Source organism: Rattus norvegicus, chromosome 4, assembly GCF_036323735.1.
Source record: "Rattus norvegicus strain BN/NHsdMcwi chromosome 4, GRCr8, whole genome shotgun sequence".
NCBI lineage: Eukaryota > Metazoa > Chordata > Mammalia > Rodentia > Muridae > Rattus > Rattus norvegicus.
In genome coordinates, this window is record NC_086022.1 from 139,058,715 (window position 1) to 139,080,319 (window position 21,605).

Below are 21,605 nucleotides of genomic sequence, written 5' to 3' on the forward strand. Positions count from 1 at the left end.
GTCTACATTCAAATGTCCAGTTGGACCAGGATCATTTATTGGATGCTCTCCTTTTTCCATTGTGCGTTGTTAGCTTCTTGGTTAATGATCAAATGTCTATAAGTGGATGGGTTTATTTTTGGTCTTCAATTCTATTCTGTTGGTTGGTCTGTGCTCTCCCCTGACATTGGGGTGTGGGAAATCACTACTGAGTGCTCAGCTGGTAAAGTGCAGATACACTGCTCAGGGAGTAGGAAAATGTAGCTTAGGATATGGAAGGCTGGAGCAGGGGTTACTAAACTCTAAGGTACCCAACTGCAGCTGGAAATCATACAAAGGAGTCAGGAAGAAAGGGTTCCCAGGGTGCTCCACAACTCCTGGACATACAGGTACTGCTGGGTCATGGGGAATTGGGAATGGAGTTAGGGACCGCAGTCTGAGGTTAAAGATAATCATGGGGTCAATGGGAATGGGGAATTCAGGCTTACGCCATCTGTGAAGTCCTTAGCTTAGGGATGATTGTCTGGGAGCATAGAGGAGCCTTCTGTGGGAGACTTAGGCCATATGGCTCTGTAGGTAAAGAATTTCTCCACGCTCTTCTTGTTAAAAGAGATAATCCTTGACTTCAAACTGTTTATTTATTGTTCATCATGGAAACATGGATGCATACCAACTCCTCCGAGTAGACCAAAGATTACATATCCTTTGCAGGGAGATATGTCTGACAAGGGACGCTTATGGGTTAAACCCTCAGGGCCTCTAGATACCTCATGAGCATGGAATAGTTTGCTCTGGGTTACTAGGGGAGTATACTCAAGTGTGGTCAGGAATCTAGTAGGGATCATGGAGACACCTACCATCTCAAGTGAGTGTCCTGGTGCTAGTGTCATGGACCCACACCACCTTTCTGAGATTGCTGGCATCAACCACTGTCCCACATTCATTGATCAAGTATGTGTCTCTGTACCAATACCATGGTTTTTATCATGTTTACTCTGTAGTACAGCTTGAGGTCCGAGATGGTATTTTTTTCAGAAGTTCCTTTATTGTTAAGAATTGTTTTTGCTATCCTGGGTTTTTGTTTTTTCATATGAAATTGAGAATTGATCTTTCCTTGTGTTTGAAGGACTGTGTTGTGATTTTGATGGAGGTTGCATTGAATCTGTAGATTGCTTTTGGTGGGATGGCCATATTTACTATGTTAATCCTACCAATCCATAAGCATGGGAAATTTTTCTATCTTCTGAGTTCTTCTTTGATTTCTTTCTTGAGAGATTGGAAGTTCTTGTGGTACAGATCTTTCACTTGTCTGGTTATAGTTACACCAAAATATTTTATATTTTTGTGACTTTTGTGAATAGTGTTGTTTCCCTTTTTCTTTCTCAGCTATTAATTTTATATCCAGCCACTTGACTGAACTTGTTTATCATCTGTAGAAGTTCTCTGGTACAATTTTTGGGGTCACAATATATTTGGGCATATATTTCCAAAACACGCTCCACCATACCACAGGAACACGTGATCCACTATGCTCCTAGTGATCTTATTTGTAATAGCTAGAAGCTGAAAACAACCCAAATGTCCCTCAAATGAAGAATTGATAGAGAAAATGTGGTTCATTTACACAATGGAATACTATTTAGCCACTAAGAACCAGTATATCATGAGTTTTGTAGGCAAATGGAATGAACTAGAAAATATCATCCTGAATGAGGTAACCCAGATCCAAAAGTACATGAATAAGATGTACTCAATAAAAGTGAATATTAGCCAAAATTACAGAATACCTAGCATACAACTCACAGAACTCAAGACATTTAGTAAGCAGAAAGGCCCACTTGAGGATGCTTTAATTCCACTTTGAAGGGGGAAGAAAATGATCACTGCAGGCAGAAGGAGGGAGGGATCTGAGTGGGAAACGGGATGGGAAGGGGAAAAGAGGAACAGGATAAGGTATGGGGACAGGGGAGAAGTCCAGAGGACCAGAAGAAGGACTAGAGATGTGCAGCCTTAGGATGTAGGAGATGGGGGTACACTCTAGAAATTAACAAAGACTTCAGGGGTGAGAGACTCTCAGGACTTGGGAGTGACCTTACATGGAATGCCTGATGGTGGTGAACAGGAGCTCGGAGTCCAATTCCAGTAGATAGACAGAATCTCAAGGGTAGAGATGGGGTTACCAACCCACAGTCAAAATTTCTGACCCAGAATTATTCCTGTCTAAAAGAACTGCAGGGAACGAAGTTGAGAAGAAACTGAGGGAAAAGTTATCCAGTGATTGATGCAACTTGGGATCCATCTCGTAGCCTGACACTACTACTGATGCTATGGTGTACTTACATGACGGGAGCCTAGCACGGCTGTCCTCTGAGAGGCCCAACCAGCAGCTGACTGATACAGAGGAAGATTCTTACCCCCTACCATAATACTATAAAGTTGGAGAACTCTGTGATTGAATTAGGGGAAGGAATAGTAATCCCATAATAAGACCAGTTGTCTCAACTAACCAGAACCTTTGGGAGCTCCCAGACACTGAGCCACCAACTGGACAATATACAGGAGTTCATCTGAGAGCCCTGACACCTATATAGCAGAGGACTTCCTGGTCTGACCTCAATGAGAGAAGAGGAGCCTAATCCTAAAATGACTTGAAGCCCTAGGAAAGTGAGGAAGCCTGGTGAGAGGGAAGTATTTTCTTGGAGACATGGGATGAGGAACTCTGGGAGGGTAGAATGAGAGCAGAGAATGGGCAAAAGCTGTAACGAAAATTACAAAAAATAAATAAGGAAATTGTCTTGTAGAAGGGATCACTTATGGGTCTTGAAATGAAATCATTCTTTACTATTGTTTGGCCTGAAATGCAATAACCAGAATCTCTAACAAAAAGACAACCCAGTTAGGAGGAAGCAGAGAAGGTGGTTATGATAAAAATGGAGGACCAGATTAAGGTGATCCATCTGAAAGCAAGGAATTCAGGTAACTGATGGCAACTACCAAAAGAGGAGAGAAGTATTGAGAAGTCAGAAATTCATCAGAAATTCTAGTTAGGGCTACTGCAGCATACATCAAATTCAGATTGGTAACACTTGAACTGAGATAGGACATATTGATTATTTAAGCCATTCAGTCATAATATTTTATAGCATTCACAGGAATAGATACTATTTATCTACTTTATCTATCTATCTATCTATCTACCCATTATCTCTCTATATCTCTGTTTGTATTTTGATGTGTGCATACATACAGAATTCTTGTGTGTGTAATATATATATATATATATATATATATTAGATGAATATTTCAAATATGAATATTTTCTGCCTATTTTGGTCTTTTTCTGTTTGTTGGTGCTTTGAACCTAGATTTGAACCTGGAACCTGACTACTGAGAACTGGGTTGACTCTCTCACTTACATCAAAAACTTGTCTTCATTGCTTGCTTTCTCTCTCTGTCTCTCTCTCTCTGTGTCTCTCTGTCTCTGTGTCTCTGTCTCTGTCTCTGTCTCTCTGTCTCTCTGTCTCTCTGTCTCTCTGTCTCTCTCTCTCTCTCTCCCTCTCTTCTCTTTGTTTTTTTGTTTGTTTGGTCTTTTTTGGCTATTTTGTTTGTGTTTGTTACCCTTTTTGTTCTTGTTTATACTATTATTTGATTCTTGTGATTCATCAGTCTTTAGGAAAAGCATGAAAAAAAACTTTGTTCATAATTCTCAAAAATAAAATAAGTTACACACTATTCAACAGCAATATTTATTCTACTGACATCATCATCCTTGCTTTATATTGGAATCTTTATGGTAAATTAAAATGAGGGCCTACTTTTTCATAGAATGAGAGAATTCTGTTTTCATCTCCTGGTCTCTGGAAACAAAAAGGAAACATGTTTTTAATTCAGTTTTTTTCATCTTTATTAGCTTGGGTATTTCTTATTTACATTTTGATTGTCATTCCCTTTCCCTGTTTCCAAGCCAACATCCGCCCAACCCCTCCCCCTCCCCATTCTCCCCACATTAACGCCCTCCCCCCAACAATCATGTTCAATTCAGTTCTTTAAACAGCTGTAGCCAGTAAGGGTTATGCCAATTTGAGTCCTACATTATAGGTGGCATTGTGAGAATGGGTTGTCTGTTAGATTTCTGATGTAGCCATAGATATGGTAAGGTCAAGATAAATGAAAAGCCAATAGAATATGGCACTTTATTCTCTGACAGGGAAATTAAGGACAAATAGGTTTATTCTTACTCTGAGTGATTTGTATGGCTAGGGACATGGGGGAGGGTAGGAGGTAAGAACAACTACAGCAACAAAATTATCCTCAAATACAATGCTTAAAGGCAAAAAAGGTGTTTTTTAATTGCTTTTGGCAAATTCTTACTATTTGCCCCAGCTTGCCTCAGACTTAAAACCCTTTTGGGTATGCTGCTTAGTTCCTGAGCTTACGAATGAGTGGTATACCTCACATAGCAAGCTTTGGATTTTTAATTTTGGTTATTTTGAATGTACTATGTCAGGAACTAGGGATGGAGGATGAGCATTCATGCACTTTGCAGACATTGTGGTCCTAGAACAGCTCTCTTGGCTCTCCACTCAGCATGTGGTTTTATGTAAACCCTGTAGTAGATGCATGTGTGTGCATGTGCGCATGCATGTGTGTGTGTGTGTGTGTGTGTGTGTGTGTGTGTGTGTTGTTTGTATCCGTATGCATGATGTAGGTACCCATCTGTGCATGTACAAGTAGAGGCCAGAGGTTGATGTCTTCCTCTTTTATTCTCCATTTTAAGGTACTGAGACTGAATCTGTGACTGGACATTGGCTTACTTACCTCAGTAAAGGCAATGAATCACTGAGGAATGTGACTCTCCCTTCCAGTGAAAGCTCTGAGGATTAGTAACTCCTCTGGAAGAGGTGGGGGTCAGGAGGCCCGCCTCCATTCATGGTGGAAGGTCAATGTGTCTCATTTTCTGTAATTAGCAACACACAGTGGCTGCTGTGCCTTTGTAGGTGATATACTGGGTTAAAATCATTTTGGTTATCACCATATAACAATAACCTGTTTGGTAATTTAAGTAGAACTCACTATGTTAATTTTGAAACAAGGCCTATCAACTATCCCACATTGGCTTCGAACTTGTTTCCTTCCTGTCTCTGCCTTAAGCACCCTGGGGTAAAGGATTTGTATCTGCATCCACTACCTTAAGGAATTTTCATTTATTTTCCTTACATTTCTGAGTCCATTCATTGTCAATTCCTCTATCTTTGGAATGTTAAAACTGTGATTTCGAATATTAGCCTAACTTGTTTATATTCCTTATTAAGTGGGAAAAACCAATATTTACATCACAGAGCCTTGGAAAGATATGAATCAAATAGCAGGAGACACGGTAGTGAACATTCTTTCAGAAATGCCCAGTGACTATTATCTTTCAAATCACAGAGTGGACCATTTGCAGGGCAAGACAGGCTGCAATCTCCTTCCATTGCTTTAGATAGAAATTACGGCCAATGATCAAAAAAACACTCCAAACTTGAATACCTCTATAATTAGCAATTCGTCTCTATAAATCATGCTGAGAATTGATTTTCTATGTATAAGAAACACATTTTTGCTTATATTTCATTTATATTAATTGATTTCTTGATAGTTATTTTAGTGGGCAAATTTGAATAGTTTTTAATTATAATTCGGATGTTTGCAAATAATCCATATTGAACACTTATAATTTCTCGAAATGTACATTATTTGGGTGAATGGAACCTGTTCACAGGATTGAGTACTGCCACATACCCTTGTGTTACTTTTGTCTGTGATGAGGAGCATTGGAAGAAATGGATGTGAAATAGAAAGAAAAGTGAAACATGTAAAAAGAGAAGAGAAAGCCTGATGCATCCGTATCCCTGTAAAATCCTGACAAAGTTGATGTAACATCTTGGAGATAATGTTTATGTTCAAATACTGAACTGACAAAACATAGAAACAACAACAGCAACAGCAGCAAATCAGAGCTGTTGGAACCTTGAAGAATAAACAGAAATTTCCAAGGTCTTCTTCCACACAGGGAACAGTCTTCCTGCTCATCAGCGAAATATAAAGATCTTTTGTTGATTATGAGTCTGAAAAAAAATTAAAGCCGGTCTCTGTAAACTATCCCCATCATCTAATGGTTATACTGGGGAGAAAACAATATAGCATAATGAATCAGAGGATGCTACTTCATTTTCTTATTTCATATTCGAATTCAGTCTGGTATAATTATGGTGTTTATAAAGTTTAAAGTGATGTATGTAGCAAGAGGGAAATAGAGAGAATGCATGCTCTGTTGTGTCAGTAAGCAGCCCATTTCCAGATAGGAAGAAAATCTTTAAGAGCATAAGTAATATATGTTTTTGTTACCCACCAACGATTACCATGTGTAAAAACAAAATATCTCTATGATGAATTAGAAAAAAATCAAGCTATTTCTAAGTATATAAAATTTAAATCCAAATGAGGATGGCAATAGCAGAAACATTTTACACTTAGAGCAAGACAAGAACTCAGCAGCAACCATAAATTATCCCTCACTCCAGTGGTCTGTGAGAGAATAACTCAGAAAGAAGCAGGAAATTATAAACGAGCAGATCTGCCTTTGGCTGTAGGCAACATCTCCGAGACAGTACTAAGGGATGAAAGATATAAGCTGATAAAACTTAATCAGGTTAGTCTTACAAAGGACAAATCTTTTCTGACAAATCTGGTGACATTTTTGCCTGGCACAGAGCATATTAAAAAACGAAGATGTGCCTGGCATACAAAGGAACGGAGCCTGAGAAGGCAGAAAGCATAGATGGCATCTGTGGGATGAGATGTAGCCTTAGCTTGTGATGGGATGCCACTTGGGTGACATATAACCTCAAATCACTGACTTTGTTAAGACACTGATGCCAGCCATAAGGACAGAGAAACAGGGTAGATGAAATGGCACCCTTAGTTGAGGGCCATGTTACAAAATTTTGTGTCTATTGTCCTCAAATGCTGCCCATCTGTGGTAAATATCTGTACTAGGTCTCTGCAGTTTATTTAATATTTTCTTTGAGTTATTTATTCACTTTTTTTCGCAGTGTTCTCCTTTCCATTTTTGGTTGGCATATGCATTGGAGTCAGTGACATTTCACAAAGACAGACCCTTATTTCCCAGAGCGACTACTGGGCCATAGTAATATCTGGATGATAATAGCAGGTTTTGTGGGGTGTTGAAGCATCTTTAGTCTGGGACATTTTAGGAAAGTGCTTTTAGGTGCTTAGTATACTTGACAGCCTGCTGCTCTTTTTCAAAGGTTAATGTTGAAATGCTCTAAAATTGGGCAAGTAATAGGGTCAAAGACCCAGAAGTTCAAAAGATGAAATCCGAGACTCCTGCTCAGTTACCCCACTGCTGTCAGTCCACAATAGGCTCGTCTCTTTCATTCTCAGAACTGAAACACACACACATACAAACAACCTGTCCAGGTCCTGCTGTGCTTTGCGCTCATACCTTCTCTCTATTGTAAAATTTTTCTGCACTATTTCCCCATTTCCCCTGGTTTAAGCGTGGCCTGTATGTCTCAATTCAATGTAACGTTGATCTGACAATGTCTTCCAAAGAAAAAGGAGAGATTTCTTGATAACAAGCCTATGTTTTATTGTTGTTCTTGGGATTTGTTTTCATTTTTCAATATTAACCATTTTCACTCTTAACATGATCAATAAATATTACTAGTAATTACATCTATCTTTCCTTTATCTCTATTATGATGGATGAAATGCCCCAAGTTTCCATATCCCATATATATGTCACTCAGTCTCACACACATACACACCACACACATACATATATAAATATAGATATGGATATAGATATATAGATATATAGATATGTAGCTCATATTTTAGAAATGAGAAGAATATGTTACGTTAACTGGTTGGAACAATATAATCAGAAATATATTTTCACGTGAAGGAGAGAAAGAGAAGAAAAGAGAGTGATAGAAAGTTAATCGTGGATGTTCATCAGTCAATGATAGGAGGATACACTGTGGTTCTGGCAACAATGGACTTAGAGTAAACTGCCTAAGCCATTGTATAAGCAAAGTCTAGAAATCGAGCATTTACCCAGTGAGAAACATGAGATCTATAATTGTCAGATAACTTACTTTTGTTATTTGATGCATTATTAGATTCATTTCTCATTGTTCTGACATGATATCTGACAAAAGTGGGTAAACGAAGATAAGGTCTGTCAGATTGCTTAGCATGTAAAAGCACTTGGCATGAAGCCTGATGGACATGGCACCTAGCACACAATCACACACACACACACAAAGAGAGAGAGAGAGAGAGAGAGAGAGAGAGAGAGAGAGAGAGAGAGAGAGAGAGAGAGGTAATAAGGGTATATTGGCTCACAGCTTAAAGGGTCAGGCCGTCATGATGGCAAAGCCACAGTCACAGGAGCATGAGGCAGATGTTGACATCGTGTCCATCATCAGGAAGCAGTGAAGCGAATGCTTGCACTCAGCTGATTTTTAGTCAGTTCTGAACCCAATCCTTGAGAGAGTAAAACATATATTCAGTGATGAGCCATCCCTTCTCAGGTAAACATTTCTAGAAACCCTCTTATAGACACCGCCAAAATAGATATCTCATATTTATTTGTTGACTCCAAAGTCAGTGAAGTTGAAAATAAAAATTAACAATCACAACTGCCATTAAGTTTGAGGTGGTTTGCTAAAACTGCAAAAGAAATGAATCCAGTGACATTCTTCTCTCTCTCTCTCTCTCTCTCTCTCTCTCTCTCTCTCTCTCTCTCTCTCTCTTCCTCTCTCCCTCTTGGTGTCATAGATATTGAATCACCCTGGGTTATGTTATATTATAGTATTCCTCCTAACTGTCTTACCACAAATTTTAGAAAACAGTGACACCTAACACCTCCCTAGCAATCTGGCTGCTTCTAGCTAAGCACTCCGTGGTTAACATTTTATATACCCTCAGGCAATTCGAAATTTACATGCTCTAAAGATATGTTTTAAGGAACCAAAATCATGAATCTTAAGTGTAAATGAAGATAAATGAAAGAAGTTTTGTAGTGTGTTGAGGAAGAAATCAGTTAAATGTTGTGACTTGTACCAAGGCAAGTACAAAGAAGGATGTATGCAAAGCCCATAAAGGATATTAGAATGAATTTATATACAGAGTCAGGTTTATCATGGCTGAATCTCATGACATATGAATTATACTTCAAGGAAGCTGTTACAGAAAATAAACTAAAAGCCTAGTTTATCCACAAGGGAAAATGGTTAAAAAATAACCATAATTTATATGTTTTCTTGATGGCTGAGAATCATTTTTTTCTAAATAGTTTTCTTCTCATCACATTCTGTTGAAGGAGAAGACATCGGAAAGCAGAACCAATCAAATCAGTACACTCGACAAGGAGACTCAGCAATCTTTTTATGTCTAGATTGTAATCTTTTGCATATTTTTTCTGGAGTACTATTACCTTTCATTGGTCGAAACATTTTCTCATTTTTCTGATAATTTATTGGACTGTTTCTTTCAAATCCCATAATTCTCCCCTTTTCTGTCTAACCTACTTTCAGAAGAGTAAAAAAATTAAAATATTATTTGACAAAATTTCAGTATCATATGTACTTTGTCCCAGCATGTTTTCTGATTGTGACCATGTTTAGTTCCTGGGTGTGATGTCATTTTTTCAGTATTTGGCACCATGTTGTTTGTATGTAAAAGCATGCTGTCTTTATGTGACTAGTTACTCTGCCTTGCTTCTTGCTCTTCTATATGACCTCATACCTCTCTGTGGCCTCACCATTGCACAGTAAGGCAAGCCCAGGTCAGCAGGCTGATATTTCTATCTTTGCCATTCACTTACTATATGTCTGTATTAAGTCGGGCACTCAGAGCATTGAAGTATGCTATAGAGCTTCCTCTCAGTAGAGTAACTCAAGATCCACCTCTTTCTCCAAAATTAACTTTATTTCTTACATCAGGATGTAGAGATCCATGTTGAATTAATTTTACTTACTATTTCCAAATGTTTCTTTCTATTCTTTCTTAGCCATGCTCCTCCCCAGACCAATATTTCCTTCCAAGTCTTTCACTCTTCTTACTTTCACAGTAACATTTTCTGCATTGCCAAATACCATACTTTAGTTCTCTTTTATTTCACTTATGCTAGCATCTCTCTATGAGCAATTAGCCTGTCCCTCCTATCGGAAACCTTCCATTAAACATAGATTCTGTCCATCACTAGTTCAAGGACACCCTATTTGTTACTGGCTGATCTCTGTCAGTCCTTCAGTGGTTCACATGGTCATTCTAGCTTTTAACTGTTGCTGTGTCATAAGGCTTAACAGCTAGATCTCTTCTCATGTAGACACTTATCCTAATACATGTGTCTTCAGTTTGTAGTTCTCTATGAATTCCAGGCTCATATGTAGAGTGCTACCTTAGACAGATTTTGTAAGAGGTCTAATATGATTCACAAACATTAAAAAAAAACCCACACTTGGCATTAGAGAGATAGCTCAGTCAATAAAATACTTACCTGCTAACTATGAATTCAATCTCCAGAGTCCACGTAAAAAGACTGGAGATGGTGGTGCATGCAAAGTGAGTATACATGTACATGCACATACATGTACACATATGCTCACTCACTGGCACATATGTCTGCTCCGACACACACACACACACACACACACACACACACACACACACACACACACACACAAACGTGCATGCACTTGCACACACATTCTTATTTCCTATTTATGCAGCTAATCTGTCTTATTACTGTGTGGGTATCTTCTCAATTAAGAGCATACTTATGCCTGGATATGTTTGTTTTCGAGGCTGAAACCTCTGCTTTGTATTGTCTTTGTCTCACTATGTCTTCTAGGGAATTACAACTATTATTTCTCTCAGTCTTTAAACAACAACACGAAAACAACAACAACAGCAACAACAACAAAAACACAAAAAATTCTGCAGTTAAGCTTATTAACCTCCACTAGAGGCACTGTGCTCTAAGCTCCTGCTTTATCACAATTAAATGATAGCAATATGTTTTTTGAGCCTTGGGCTCTTGGCATAAGCTGTTTTTCTATCTCCAATTTTTCTGCATACATCTTGTGATACATTCACTTTCCATTTCTTCTCTGATGTCAGCAGATCAGTGATAGCATCCTTCATCATTAAAAATATAAAGATCACAATGCACCCCGACACAGATTTTCTGTCTCACTAACCCTCTCTTTTCCTTCAAGTACTTACTGCAGTCTCTTATAGCATGCATTTGTTTGTTGATTTATCTTATACCTCCTCCAATTAGAATATAAGATCAATAACAGCAGCAGTTTTAGCAGGCCTGGTGGCTGTTATATTTCTAGCACATATCAAGCCCACTAATAAATGTTTGCTCAATAATTGCAAGGAAAAATGAATAGAACTACTACTTTCTCATTTTCTCTCAGCCTTGGAGCCCCTCATTTCCCCCTTCTTCTCTTTAGTGAAAGGCTCCAGCATGCTTGCATGCCTAGATGCATCCATCCATAATGCCTGGCTCAGACTCATCTTAATATTGTCTTTTCTTCATCCCTCACACCCAATCAGCTTTTCTATTTTGTTGGCATTCTGAATGCCTGAAAATAAGCTTTCCCATCATTTTTGTTTGCTTCCTTCCTACTGGCAATACCCAATTATCTCAGTGTTTTCAAATGTTGGATAAATAATCTCTCTGATGTGTGATTTCTCTTCCTTTATCTTTGCTGGAATGAATCATAGATCTGATCATGTCATAATCCTGCATAAAAAGAACACTCCAGTGCTTTCTGTTTTCAAATCAGATACAAATATCTGTCATGTCATTTAAAGTCGGTCCTTCAAAGATATTCTAAACTGTCTGTTACAATTCTTGTATCCAGGGTTCTTTTAGCTTCATATTCTCCAGGATTTATGTATGTATGTACATATGTATGTATATTTGAATGTACGTACCTACATGTGTATGTATGTATGTATGTATGGATATTGAAGAACATGCCCTTCACAACTTTTGCTCAAGCTATGCTTCTCCACAGAATCTATTTTATATACATTCTATTTCAGTAATATTCATGATTTTATGCTTGTGCACACACGGCTTAAATATTGTTTCTTTTGGCATTCTTCCCTAAACTCTTGGTCAAATTAATTGCTTCCTCCTCTGGAATCACTTAAAATTATATTTATGCTTTTGGTATAATATTTACCTTGTAATATTGTAGTTATTTAATTATTCTCTTGTTGGCATTTCTTCCTGTGGTGTATCTCATAATGATTTAGAGTGTGGGTTTGCAGAACAGATGGCTAAGGTTCAAAATTGAACCCTGCAAATTGCTCACAAGGTACTTAGGCTCTTTACTCATCAATTTCTACATCCTTATAGCATGATTATTAAAATATACCTCACAGGGTCCTTTTAAGGGCAAGAGTCAAAGGTCATAGTTTTCCACAAACAAGTTCAATTCTAGCCTTGGCCTTTTCTCTGTGATGAAGTTGTTCTTATTAGATCTCTAGTATAAGTAAAGTCCACTAATTTATTAATACTTTATACTGTCAGTTCACAAAGAAAATTCAGCATAGCCATAACTAATAGCTGTCAGTTGAATTTCCTTCTGGGTTTTATCTTCTGCTGGGTTTTATTGCTTTGAGAGAGCAAGAACAAAATAAGCAACAGTGCATGGCATTATTCCCTTCTGGCCTAAATAGGAAGGGATTAGCAATATGTGGAATATATACACACACACAACACACACACACACACACACACACACACACACACACACACACGATGGCGATCCTTTTCTTTCTTTCTTTTTTTTTTTTCGGAGCTGGGGACCGAACCCAGGGCCTTGCACTCGCTAGGCAAGTGCTCTACCACTGAGCTAAATCCCCAACCCCCATGATGGCGATCCTTAACTATGAATTATTATATTCTCTGATTTTTTTCTAGTACTCCATATACTTTTCCTACAGGTTTAATCCTCAACTTGCAAATCGTTATGTCACCCTCCATGTCTGATGAACTGGAATTCTGTCCTCAAATTTTATAACACACACATGATATGCATTCATTCTGTTGTAGCAATGTACATAGGAATCAAATTAATTATTCTCTAATAGTAAAGGAAGATTTTCAACTATTATTTGTCTCCTCACATGTCAACTGCATGAATACAATTTCAAGCATGACTAGCTGTGAAGCTATATATTTATTCTTCTTAAGATCTTCATTGTTGGGGTTGGGATTTAGCTCAGTGCTACAGCATTTGCCTAGCAAGCGCAAGGCCCTGGGTTCGGTCCTCATCTCCGGAAAAAAAAAAAAGATCTTCCCTGTTAGCTTGAATGAAGAGACACTGATTTTATCTATTTACATGTGTATCTCTTAGAGTAAACACTGATGTCAAAGCATATCTTCAATCAACTTAAAGTTTGCTGTTCAAGATATTTCAAGTGATATTTATTAACTATTTTCTTAAGTACTTGTAGAACCTATTGCCATAAAACTATAATAGTATAACTACTGATTGACTAGATATTAAAAGGAAATAGTTGTTTACCCAAGATTTCACCATTGCACTATATTAGTATCTCAAAGTGTATATGGAATGGCTAAACTGATTGGCTGAGTAATAGAAATCTTCATGTCTACGTTAGTGTTTTTACCTTAACTACAAGTCTTTCTGTTTAAATTATAGAAAAATACCCAAATCTAATTCATTCTGTAATACTTTTTTACTCACTAAATATCTTTTCAAGTTCAACTAGTTCTGGAGTTATCTGTATTTTGCTTTCAATTCACTTTCTTGGTGTGAGACCTGTCTCTCTACTTGTACCAACATCAGTCTAGCTTTCTCATATCTTTCTGGAAATATGTGAGAATATTCTTGTTTTCCTCCTAAATAATAATCCTAATGAGTCCCCCATATATACAAATCCCTTACAAGCTACATATCAATGCACAGTAAAAGGTCCAGTTTACAGCTTGGGGCTTTTATTGAAGACTTTAATCTTCCATTAACTGACAAGTTCAAGTTTAGGTTCCTGATTTACTTAAATCAGTTTTCTTCCCTTAAAATTTGATAACTTGCCTAAAAAACCAAGGGGTGTCAAGAAATATCAAAGATAATATATAAGAGTGAGAAAGAGCGAGGGGAAAATAAAATGAGAGAGAAACAAAGTTGATGGGTACTGGGGAAAAAAACAAAATCAGAAGGAGGGAGAAGAGACAGAAAAGAATGGTTCTTCACATAACTTAAATTTTGAGAAAAATGTAGTTGAACTAACCTGAGGTTAAATTATTAGATGAAAAAAGTAAGAGTTTAGGAAATTAAGAGTCTAAGTATTATAAAAACAAAAGCTAAGAAGAAGGAAGTCATACAAGTGTCAAAGCCTGTGCCTGTATCATAGCCATTATAATGATGACATGTCTGGGAAAGAGAATGTAGGGAGGAAAGATATATTTTGCTTATGGTTTTAAAAGTGTCATTCTTTCATGCAGGGAAGTTGTGGTAGAACAGTTCTCAAAACAGTGTGCAGAATCCTAGTACATAGTAAGAAAAAGCCATGTGATAAACTACACCCCCAAGGACACATGATCAGTGACCCACTTGCTCAACCAAGCTTCACCTTGTACAATATTATCATGTGTCCTTGTCCTTACTCTATTCATATGTTTTCTTCATTTTATACTTCTAGTTAAAAGGCTGGGAATAAATGCTACTCAAGGCAGTAAAATGCCACAAACACTATTTTTATTTTCATGATGTGTCTTTTGAAGTATAATAAAGTTAAAATCTGAAATGTCTCTCAAAGGCCAGTGTGTTCAGCCTGTGCTATTGGTAAGGTAAAGAATTATAAATGGGTTGTGCCTGGTGGGAACAAATTAAACCAGTAGGGGCATAATCTTTGAAGAGATATCAGGACCCTGATCCTCATTTCTGTTTCCTAGCCACCTGAAATTAAACTCACATATCTGCTCACCTTGCCAAGTTTAAGCATAGTATACCCAAAGATGTATAAATAAGGAAACATATTGTTGTACAATCTTAAAAAACAAAATTTTAATTTCAGAAGAGCTAATAATATTCAATAAAGGAAGAACACATTAAAGCAGAATCCTAGTGTATTTGCAACAGCATTGCAGATTTTATTTTATTTTATGCTGAAGTGTTTCTTTTTGGAACTAATCTGCTGTAAAGATTTTTGCCTTCATACTGAAGAAAACACTTCTCAGAGTATCATTACAATCACAGGTGATTTTATATTCTGCAGTATCTTCTACACAATTATTTGATCACTTATTGTTACAGAAGCTCAAAATATCTACTCTTCTTATTCTGAAATACTCTTAAAGCAAAACTTGAACTATTTTTCAAGTAAAATAGATTCTTGAAAACTATCTTGATTTCCTGAATTTAATGCTAGATCATCACAGATTCCCAGCATAAAGAAAGAAGAAGAAAACTTTACCTTTGAAAGGATAAACAGGACAACAAAGCTTCTTTTACTTATTATGCTGTAGCATGAAAATATTCTGACAAGCAGATTAAAAATACTTGAAATCTAAGCTTTAATTTATCAGTTGGGTGTGACGTAAAACTGTTGAAAATTCGTAGGAGCCAGAGGATGGGCATCTATCACAAGCAACACATAAACTGGGGGTCGTAGTTCATGGTTATGATCTAGTCACTGGGAAATGTATGCAGGAGGGGGAGAAGTTCAGGGTCTTTTTCCAGTTTGAACTACATATTGATTTCAGTGCTAGCCTTGGCCACACAATTTTTCCCTCAGGAAAAAAAATTAAGTTAAATGTAATCTGCATTTGGAGTCTCTCAAGTTGGACCATAATTTTTGTCAGCGTGAAAGTAAATAATTTAAGTCAAAATTTTTGTGAGTCTCTTCACACACCAATATTTATGACAATATAGGACGATACTCTGTTGAGAAGTGATGGCAAGAAAATAGTTGTTGAAAAAATTAAAAAAAATAAAAGCTGTTCTATATACTTCTCATCTAAATGTTCGTTGCCATCTCAGTATATGTTCTAACAATATCCACTCTTCATTTTTAAATGAAAAAAGAATTTATTGCTTTTTATATATTTTAATTTCTTTGAGATTTTCATACTTTGAATTCTGATCAAATTCTCCCCTGCCTTAAATCCTTTGCTATATAGCTTTATTCTATACCCACAATCCTGTAGGTCTTCCTCTTCTTTTTTTTTTTTTTTTTTTTGGATAAAAGCCTATCTAGTCTAATTAATGTTTCCTATAACCTTTGGTATATGATTATCCAGTTGAACATGTTAGACCAATCATGAACCACACCTTTAAAGAAAAATAACTGTACTTTTCCACATTGTTAGCTACCAGTTTCCACAGGGTCCTCAGCCAGGAAATGAGTTTCATTCTCACCTCCAATTTGGATGCTGAGATTTTTGTCTCACTTAAGCTTGCATTGGATTTTTCATACTGCTGGAACATCTGTGAGTTCATAAGTGGCATAGCCAGTGATTTCCCGAATACATTGTTCCCTTGATGTTATCTACCACTTCTGCCTCTTTTTTTATATTTTCTTTTTTTCCATTTTTTATTGGATATTTTTTATTTACATTTCAAATGTTATTCCCTTTCTCGGTTTCCTGTCTATAATTCCCCTATCCCATTCTGCTCCTCTCCTATAAGGGTGTTCCCCGTCCCTAATCACCTCCCCTTCTGCCCCCATGCCCTGACATTCGCCTACACTGGGGGTTTCAGCCTTGGCAGAATCAGGGCTTCTCCTCCCATTGGTGTCCAACAAGACCATCATCTGCTACACATGCAGCTGGAGCCATCAGTCTGTCTATGTGTACTCTTTGGATGGTGGTTTAGTTCCTGGGAGCTCTGGTTGGTTGGAATTGTTTTTATATGGAGCATCTGCCTCTGATTTCTCATGCTCTAACAGAGCTTTTCAGGAAACAGCTATATCAGGATTCTGTCAGCATCCACTTCTTGGCTTCATCGATATTGTCTAGTTTTGGTGGCTGTATATATCTATATCTATATATATTGATATCAATATCTATATCTATTTCTATCTATCTATATAAAATAAAGTCATTGTTTTTGATAGCTGAATAGTACTCCATTGTGTAAATGTACCATATGTGTGTGTGTGTGTGTGTGTGTGTGTGTGTGTGTGTGTGTGTGTTGGATCCCCAAGTGGAGCAGGCTCTGAATAGCCATTCCTTCAGTCTCTGCTCCAAACTTTGTCTCCATATGTCTTCCTATGAATATTTTTATTTCCCCTTTTAAGAAATACTGAAGCATCTGCACTTTGGTTGTCCTCCCTCTTCAGCTTTATGTGGTCTGTGGATTGTATCTTTGGTAATTCGAGCTTTTGGGCTAATATCCACTTATTAGTGAGTGCATACCATGTGTGTTTTTTGTGATTGAGTTACCTCACTTAGGATGATATTTTCTAGTTCATTCCATTTGCCTACGAATTTCATGAAGTCATTGTTTTTGATAGCTGATTAGTACTCCACTGTGAAGATGTACCACATTTTATGTATCCATTCCTCTGTTGAAAGCCATCTCTTAAAATCTTTCATCCTCCACCTCAGTGATGATCCGTGTTATTCCTTTAGCATCCTATGTATATTTTGATCTTTTTTTGTGAGAAAATAGCCAAAAAAGGTAAAAGTCTCTCCAAAATTGAAACTTATTAGCATTTGGTAAAGTTACCATCATCTTTGCAGGAATTTGAGAACCTGTATTAACTAATATGTCAACAGCTAAGGATAAAGGGGAAATATATATTATTAAAGACAGACAGAGCCGGTTGTGGTGGCGCACGCCGGTAGGATTTGCTGAAGGAGGCAGAGGCAGGAGGATCACGAGTTCGAGGCCAGCCTGGGCTACACATTTGGGGGCTGGGGATTTAGCTCAGTGGTAGAGCGCTTACCTAGGAAGCGCAAGGCCCTGGGTTCGGTCCCCAGCTCCAAAAAAAAAAACCAAAAAAAAAAAAAAAAGACAGAGAGAGAGAGAGAGAGAGAGAGAGAGAGAGAGAGAGAGAGAGAGAGAGATATGCTTGGGTTCCTAGCATTTGGAAGGCTGAGCAGAAAAAAGGATGTATGGACTAATTGTAACTAGTCAGTGTGTTTGGGCTTATATTTGTATACTATATTCCATCACTTTTTATTTGTATTTGTTTATTTTATTGCCCATAAACTTTCCTCACTTTTATGCTGCATTGCATAGAGTTAATGTACTTTATTTAATGTTACCTGAATATAAATAGATGTCATTAGATTTTCTTTCTTTTTTTTTATTAACTTGAGTATTTCTTATATACATTTCGAGTGTTATTCCCTTTCCCGGTTTCCGGGCAAAAATCTCCCTCCCCCCTCCCCCCTCCCCTTCCTTATGGGTGTTCCCCTCCCAACCCTCCCCCCATTGCCGCCCTCCCCCCAACAGTCTAGTTCACTGGGGGTTCAGTCTTAGCAGGACCCAGGGCTTCCCCTTCCACTGGTGCTCTTACTAGGATATTCATTGCTACCTATGAGGTCAGAGTCCAGGGTCAGTCCATGTATAGTCTTTAGGTAGTGGCTTAGTCCCTGGAAGCTCTGGTTGCTTGGCATTGTTGTACATATGGGGTCTCGAGCCCCTTCAAGCTCTTCCAGTTCTTTCTCTGATTCCTTCAACGGGGGTTCTATTCTCAGGTCATTAGATTTTCTATTGTTGAAATATGTATACTCTTTATGCTTGATGCTCTGTGTATTCTCTCATATCTTGGATATATCATAGGTCCAGGGGAGAAAAAAACTTTTAAATCTTTCTTTTTTTAAGTAGCCTTTACAACAACCCTGAAGTATTATATCTGTATTGCATTTATTAGAGGGGAATTAGAGGACTGGTATTATTGAATAATTTATCCAAGATTGCGGAACTGATACCTGACTGTTAGAATTGAAGCTTTTGTATGTCTATACTGCTATGCCAAAGACAATATACAGAAATTAAAGCTGAAAATTACTATGGAAGGGATTTATTTTACTTGGGAGGAAATATTTTAGATGTATAATAAAAGTGAAATCAGTAAGTGGGTCCTGAAGAAAAAATATGAAGATTTTGATTTAATGTCATCCTCCTTTTAAAGTAGATAGAAATTGGGAAAATATATTCAAATTGCTAGAGTTCAATTGCTCATCTAAAAATAATAATGATGGTGATAATAATGATGGTGCTAGTGGCTGTGGTGAGTTCTATCGTAGCTCATTGGTTCTCCATTTGCTTGTAAGCAGCATATCATGACATAATTTGCAAAAAGTATAAGATTACTACCAAAACAATCATAAGTAATACTGTCATGAGTGTTGCTCATACCTGGTAAGGCTGCTTTGATTCCAGGTTGCAAGCTTTTATACACTGCTGGTTTTCCAAATTGAGAAGTTTGCCTTACATGGTAAGATTTTTATTCTCAGGCACTACACATATGAACTTAACATGCTATGAATAAGTTCATAATGCCAAGTTTTCCATTTATCGTTCATGCTGTGTATTCTCATATAAATAAAAACACACCTTACCACCCAGTAAATCAATTTTCTTCTGCTTTTCTCTCTTGAGTTTTTCCCACAGTATTTCTGTCCATTGCACTGATGTAGGTCTAAGGAAGAGAAATATCCAATTACATTAAGTGTTGGTGCAGGGACTATAGGACCCTAGTGCAACATGTTACAATCTCTGAGGAGTAGTAGATGAATTGATGCCTGGGAGAACAAGACACGTGTGGGCCAGAATAGTTGTACTGCACCAATCGATAGTTATTGCAAGAAAAAGAAAGACAGCAATTGAATGAATTTGGATTGCAGAATGTTTTATTTGGGAAAATGGTTAAATAGTGTAAAGAATTCGATGAGTAAGCCTTGTTAATTGCCTAATTGTGTTAAGATGGTGTAGAGGAGTACTCGTTGTTTATTGGAAAATTAACTAGTAAATATGGGGTGAAAGGTGTGCCATTCACAAAATTATTCTACATAGTTCAGAAAATAAATATTGTTAAATTATTTTATTATATTAATTTTAATATGATATATAATAATATAATAACATCTGTGATGATTTATATTTATATACCTCAATATTATACATCATGTAATTTATATATAATATAATGTATAATATCTACATATATATTATATATTATATATGTTACTATTATAATATATTTTCATAACATTATATGTTATATATATGGGGGCAAAAAGGTCAAAGGACCACTTTCAGGAGTTTGTTTTTGGTTTTGCTCTTGGCAAGGCACTCTGTTGTTTCTGTTGCTTCACTACAAAACTTGGCCGAGATTCTATTGTATTTAAGTTTTCACATGGGTTCTGGGACTCACACTTGTATCCGGCTTGTGCAGTTTGCACGTTTACATTCTGAGCTTTCTCAGAGGACCAGCAGTCCTCCGGAGATCTCTCAGTCACTCTATCACCAACCAGGCAGCAAACAGCAGCTGAGGTGAGGCCCCCAACACATTTACAGCAGAGAAGTACCGGGTCTGGGTTCAGTCAGAGAAGATGCAGCTAACCCTCAAGAGTCTGGAGGCCCCAGTGAGTTTAGACGTCTGGTGGGATGGGTGGGGTTGGGACATCCTCGTGGAGACTTGGAGACAGGGGGTGCAGGGAGCAGGTAATGGGAGTGGAACAGTCCGAGAGTAGCCAGGAAGGTAATAAAATCTGGAGTGTAAAACTAACTAACTAACTAACTAAATACGTACATAAATACATAAATAAATACATAAATACATAAATAAATGGAACAATGTTTTTGTAATTCTTGAAGAATATTCTCTAAACTCAAGCTAGGTAATATGTAACATTTTCTAATCTGTGGAGAATGGAGACTTAAATCAAGTGTGCTCTCAGCCAGTAACAAATATCTCAATGAATATTTTCTTTTTTATCCTCAGGTGAGAGTCGTTTTACTCGTCCTATTTTTATCCAGGAGCCACAGGATGTCATTTTTCCGTTGGATTTATCTAGATCTGAAATTATTCTGAGTTGTACTGCAAGTGGATACCCTTCTCCCCACTACAGGTAAAATGCACTTTGTACCACTTTGGTCTTCTTTGTGGCTTCTGTAAAATAGACTCAGAATAAGGATTCTTGGGTATTCCCTACGTATTCAGAATAGACCTCCAGATAGGATTTGCCCGATTCAGTTTTATCTACAAAACTCATATGAACACATTGGCATCTTCAGAAACCCAATGCATTCATTCATGCTGTAATCTAAGCATGATTTCCAGATAGCTACTACTATATAGGTCTTCTGTTTACTTGACATTTATTCTTGGGACTAGTGGCATGCAGACCCACATGTACTTAGAAATGAGAAAGACTAAAGACAGAAATGGGGAGCGAGGAGATTTAGTTTCACAACTAGGAAAACTATGAGCCTATTTCTGCATTTAGTACACAGCTACTGCACTTTACAGGTAGTGCCTCGATTTTTTCTATACAATGACCATGAAAAGAGCCTTCTAAAAAACAAGCAAAGTAAAAACTTCAA

General features: G+C 37.3%; 1 protein-coding gene across 2 annotated transcripts in view; it reads left to right on the plus strand.

Moving 5' to 3' along the window:
• Cntn6 (contactin 6) overlaps positions 1–21,605 on the plus strand; it is a 396,250-nt gene that overhangs the window by 147,625 nt on the left and 227,020 nt on the right. For both annotated transcript variants that reach the window (XM_039107156.2, NM_013225.2), the window contains exon 3: positions 21,004–21,130. In XM_039107156.2, the coding sequence (XP_038963084.1) occupies positions 21,004–21,130 (127 nt within the window). The remainder of the gene's footprint in view (positions 1–21,003; positions 21,131–21,605) is intronic.